Source organism: Poecilia reticulata, linkage group LG1, assembly GCF_000633615.1.
Source record: "Poecilia reticulata strain Guanapo linkage group LG1, Guppy_female_1.0+MT, whole genome shotgun sequence".
NCBI lineage: Eukaryota > Metazoa > Chordata > Actinopteri > Cyprinodontiformes > Poeciliidae > Poecilia > Poecilia reticulata.
Genome location: NC_024331.1, coordinates 6,652,609 through 6,658,048, shown reverse-complemented (window position 1 = coordinate 6,658,048; position 5,440 = coordinate 6,652,609). Strand labels below are relative to the sequence as shown.

At 37.7% G+C, this 5,440-nt stretch overlaps 1 protein-coding gene across 1 annotated transcript in view; it reads right to left on the bottom strand.

Moving 5' to 3' along the window:
• The window catches only part of LOC103472634 (uncharacterized), a 7,602-nt gene extending 3,577 nt beyond the window's left edge, over positions 1-4,025 (bottom strand). Inside the window, exon 1 of the mRNA XM_008422431.2 lies at positions 3,900-4,025. Within this exon, the coding sequence (XP_008420653.1) occupies positions 3,900-3,918 (19 nt within the window). The 5' untranslated portion in view covers positions 3,919-4,025. The remainder of the gene's footprint in view (positions 1-3,899) is intronic.
• Positions 4,026-5,440: the final 1,415 nt, after the last annotated feature.

The following is a 5,440-nucleotide window of genomic DNA, read 5'->3' as shown; positions in this document are numbered from 1 at the left end:
TCAAAAATATTAATCAATAATATACAACTACACCTCCCACAATGCCTCACTGGGACATTTTAAATGATTATTACTTCCATTAATTTTATCCATATCAAATATTCCAGATTATCAACTCCAGTTGATCAACGTGTTTCAGTACCTATCACAGAGAGGAACAGGACAACAAACCCAGTTGCTGCTGCTGCTGCAGAAAAACTCATCGCTGCTTCTCTCTTTAACTGTTTGTTTTCAGCTAAATGAAAATCAAACAGAAGGTTTTATGTTTTCATATTTTGCTATAATTGTTAATCATAAAAATCTTTCAACATTAAAAGTTACTCATTAGCTGTAATTTGTTATAAACAAATTTTCAAGCTGCTCACCTCAGGAGAAACTGTTGTCTTGCAATGCAACGCAGCAGAGCATCGGCTCTGAGGTAGGAAGTGACGCAGAGGAGTTAGTTTTACATCCTATTTTTAGCAACTTGGACAATTTCCAAACTTAAACTTTCTCTCTGCTTAGTTTCTAGTGCTACATATTGGTCTTCATTATTTTGAAATGCAAATATTTTTTTTTACAAATGGAGTTTCAGTAATCAGCATTATCAAAAACCGTTATAGAAGTATGATATTGCATTACAGTAACGTTTGATACTTATGAAGGTTTTAAATCCACCAATTTCTGGTTTTTATTGCTGTGGAGTGAAACTACTGGGGTAAAAATATGTAGTTTTAAGTTTACAGTTTTAAGTTTGCTACATCTGCATGTGGTTATTAGAAGCTTCTCCCGTTTTTGTAAACGAACGTCTCTAAGCATCCAACTTGTTACACATTTCAAGCAGTATGTAGAGAAATGAAAACAGGAAACAGGAAATGCCCCCTTAAAGAACTGGTTTCTTGTGGTCATGTTATGGTTAGAGTCATTTACTGCTGTTTAAAGGAGGAGCTTTAACTAAACCTCTGTAAAACCTCAGCTTGTGCTTTTTAAATAATTACTCAGCCAGGAATCAGAAACTTGGATTATAAAACAAAAACTCCCAAGTAGAGTTTGATTATGAAAAGAAACATGAAGGAAGATTAAAAGGAAGACTTTAAAAGTAAAAAGCGGATAAAAAACACAACACTTCAAAACTTTTTTCCAGCAACACAAACAAAACCGTATTTTTATCAATGTTTAAGCCTTTATATTTAGAGATACAGATGACCAACATAATGAGGGATTACATATGAAATTTAAAACATAGTACAGTCTCTGCAGGAAGGAGGAGGTGTTGATGCCTTCTCTGTTACAACCTTATATTGACTTCCTCTCTGTTCCTTCTGGTTTCACTCCAACCGTCTCCTTGGTTACGGGTGGTGGTCAACTCGGTTCATGACTCCTCCATGGTTGACCTTGACTGGTGCCAGGAGAATCCTCTCGGTGGCCTCTGCTGGATGTGAACTGAAGCAGCTGCATCCAAGGAGTCTGAAGGACTCAGATTTTGTGAAATTTTAGTTTTAATAAATTGCTCAACAACGCCAGCCTGGGAATTTCACCTTTTGTTTAATGCACAGGTTCGGTTATGCGAATACTGAAACATCCRAGACAGTTTTAAGTTTACAAAAAACATTTATTAAATCCTTTTTAAAATGTTATTTTTAAAACCAGTTTAAGAATGAAACACAAAGGAAATCAAAGGAAGTGCAGTAGCTGAGGTTACCGGCAGGAGGGGGCGCTATAGGCACGGCATCCACCAAACAAACAAAMAAAAAAAAACAACCTTCAACGCCAGACGCAGTGAGACAACCCAAACTCAAGAATCACAGCACGCAGAAGAGGAAGATACTGTCACCAAACCAACACCGGACCTCAGCAACTGCAAAACAAACATACAAAAAAAAAAAATAGGTAACCAATATAGCTTTAAACCTAATAAATGAAATCAGCCCGACTGAATAAAGAACAAAAACGGCTGCAAACTAAATAAATAGAAAATACAAGTTAAAACATCAGGACTAGGCGTGGCCGTCTTGCCCCGTCACAGCAGGAGGCGAAATGGGCGCCGATGCCACACTCCAAACACCGCGTCAATGAAGGCGGATGACGCCGCCAGTGGCGGAGCCAGAGGGGCCCCCCTAGAGGCCCCCCCAGATGATTGACATGTAACAGCACCAGGTTATTCCTGTACATTATTTGGAATCATTCTAAGCCAACCCAATATCTAAAGAAGAAAAACAATAATAAATATATCAAAAGAAAATGTATAAAACTTTATATAAGTCCATGTGATGACATAAATAAATAGNAGTAAAAATGTATTCCTTCGCTCCATTCCTCATTGTTATGTTTTTTGTTTGTTATGATCCAGAGACCGACACTGGCTGTCCTACTCAGAGACTGAAGACTGTCAGATGCAGTAGAGGAGCATGTTGGTGTCTCCGGCCGAACGGAACAGCCCAACAACCTGAAGACAATCTGTCAGTGAGTGGACATCTCTCTGGTGGAGTGCAGAGAGGAACTGACTCTTACCAACAGAAACATAAACTGGATAAGAAATGATGGATCTGAATATTAGGTTGGTTTGTTAGGTACTGTAATATCCAGTAATCTACCTGTTAAAAGAAAATGTACTCTATCATATTACATGAACTGCGTTGGATTGATACAGGCTTTACTTTTTCCACCTTGTACTTTGAACAATTTCATGCATATGGTATTGAAGAAAAATGTATTAAGCATAGCTGATATGTCAGACCTTTAAATAAGCAATATGCGAATGAAAGTGACATGTGAAACATGCACATTATTCCACGTTGTAATATGTTTTGTAATTATGGTGCATGTTTTGAAATAAATGTATTTGAGAAAATCATTGCCTCTTTATTTTCCAAAGAATTTTTAAWAGTTCAAAACAATAAACTACCTATTTGATATTAATTATAAATAACTCTTAAGAAGTTAAAGAAGTACTCTGTGAGAGTTAATATTAAGATCTAACACTGAATTAGTGTCAGTAAGTGTTAAATTATTAACTCCAGCAGATTTGATATCTGACACTTTATAAGAGTTAAGGTACCAACTCTCCAAAAWGAGTTAAATTAATACTTTCTGGTGTGGACCCAAATAGACACTTTAAAAGTGTTGAAATAAAATCTGACAGAGTTAATCTGGACCTCCTAGATTTGCTGTGTACCAGGTAAATGTTGGTTTCCTATTTCGACTTGATAGGGAGTCATAATTCATTGCGATACATTTGGATCAGAGCCGCAAACAATGGAAATAAGGTGCAATATGAAATCTTCAGAAAACAGTAAGACATCAGTATAAACGTATGTGTTTTTATTCTTCATAATTATGYTTTCCTTCAGCTTTTAGGCTTTCAGACATGTTCAGAAAAAGATTCTCTGCCAAACTGAACAAATTCCACAAGGAAAAATCTACACTGACTGCATTGCACATGAAACCACGCATTTTTCAGCCAAAACAGTCAAACATTGGTTACATTTTTGTAATTTTAGTTTCAGATTTTTTCTGTCAGTATCTGTCACTACTTTATCTCTGACTTCAAGTGCACAGTGTTGCCTCCTGGTAATGGACAATGTACCCACAGTTGGAGCAGCCAGACACCTTTGACAAACAGGTTTTTCAGGTTCGACCAGGAGAWGTGATCCCTATCTGTGCATGGCTACATGCGACTTTAATCAAGCTAGCAAAGATGGACGATATAAACAATAAAAACCTGGAGTGAACACTTTAAGCTCCAAAAGTTAACATGAATCATTTGTGTAGTTAACCAACAATGAAAGCACTTGCAGTCCTGTCCGGTGGTTGTTTTACTTCAGCTCAGTTTACAAGAACAAAGGAGCAAACCACACACAAACACTGGATCATCAACAAACATGTGAATGAAACTGCTGGTGTTAAACAAGTAGCCTTACTCAGTTTATTCCGWGCCATTTTGTCCAGAGATAAGCTGACACAGGGAAATCTTCTTTCTCCGAAATGCTTCTCTCCTCCTTCGTGCGCTCACAGGACTCGTAGTAAAACATGTCTAAGATAGTTTCTTTTTTTTCTACCCCCATAGTAAAGGAGTCTTCTTCAGAGGACACGCCCTCTTTTCCAACTCGCTTCTCTGAATCATCTTTCCTGGAGATCTACAGGATCTCTGTTCAACGTGTTTTGTCAGTGGGGTTCAAAAGAGAGTCAATGCAGCAACTTCCATCTGTAGTTTTGGTTAATGTGAAAAAAAAAAAACTCCAAATCAACCAAAAAACATTTGAAATAAACGTATCTTTTATTGCGAAAGCATGAAAGACAACAAAAAAATATACTTCATTATATTTATTTAGTATGGAAAAAAACATGTAATAATTGTTTTTAACAATCTAAATCTCCTATCCTATAAGGAATTTGAAACATTGCCAAGTCTCTGAGGTTTGTAATCTTCATCAGATACACCTCGATGGTGAAAGACGCAATCTTAAAAAAAAAAAACTGAAAAATGACACTGTGCTGTCTTTAATTTGCATTTTATTGTATAAAATAAACATTTTATATGATAGAAAAATGGCACTCAATAGATGGTAAAAATGTTTACAATTACAGAGATTAGATTTTTCCTGTAATTCTTGACCAGCAGTAGAGATTTTGGCCCACKCCTCCATACTGATATCTTTACAAAAATCTTTCAGGTTTTGGGGTCGTCACTGAGCAACATGGACTTTCAGCTCCATCCAAAGATTTTCTCCTGGGTTTAAGGTCTGGAAACTGGCTGGGTCACTCCAGGACTTAGAAATGTTTCTTCTGGAGCCACCTCTGTTTCCCTGGCTGTACATTTTGAGTGATTGTCATGCTGGAAGACCCAGCAGGTCGTATTCATCTTATTCTTACGCACAGAGGTCAAGAGCACCATCAGGACCCTTTGGATAAGGAGGTGGGGAGGGGGGCCTCGGGAAATGTTTTAAGGGATGAGAGATGAAGGAAACAAGGGGGAGCATGAGGAAGGAAAGAACAAAATACAGACCGGAACCTGGGGGGAAAAAAAGGAAAGGAAGAAATAGAAAGAGCACAAGAATTTATAATAGTAGGGTAAGTTAACCTAAAGACATCTAGGAGTAATGWGGTTAATGGAGTCTAATGCAAATTGGTTTTTTGTGCTTATTTTCTTTCTACAGACATAGAAATACAGAAATCAAATCCCATTTTGTCCCTAGATGTTGAAACCTTTCACCACAATAGTTTCTCATTGTAATCRTAGTTTAGAAGGCATTATTTTTAAGATGAAARAAGGAAYAATGCCCTTTATTGAAAAGGTGAGTGGCTCTTAAAAGAGCCTTTGTGGGTCTGTGGTCCAGCAGTGTTGGCGGCCAGCAGCTCTACTTGGCCTTGGCGGCCTTCTCGGTCTTCTTGGGCAGCAGCACCGCCTGGATGTTGGGCAGCACTCCACCCTGAGCGATGGTGACCCCACCCAGCAGCTTGT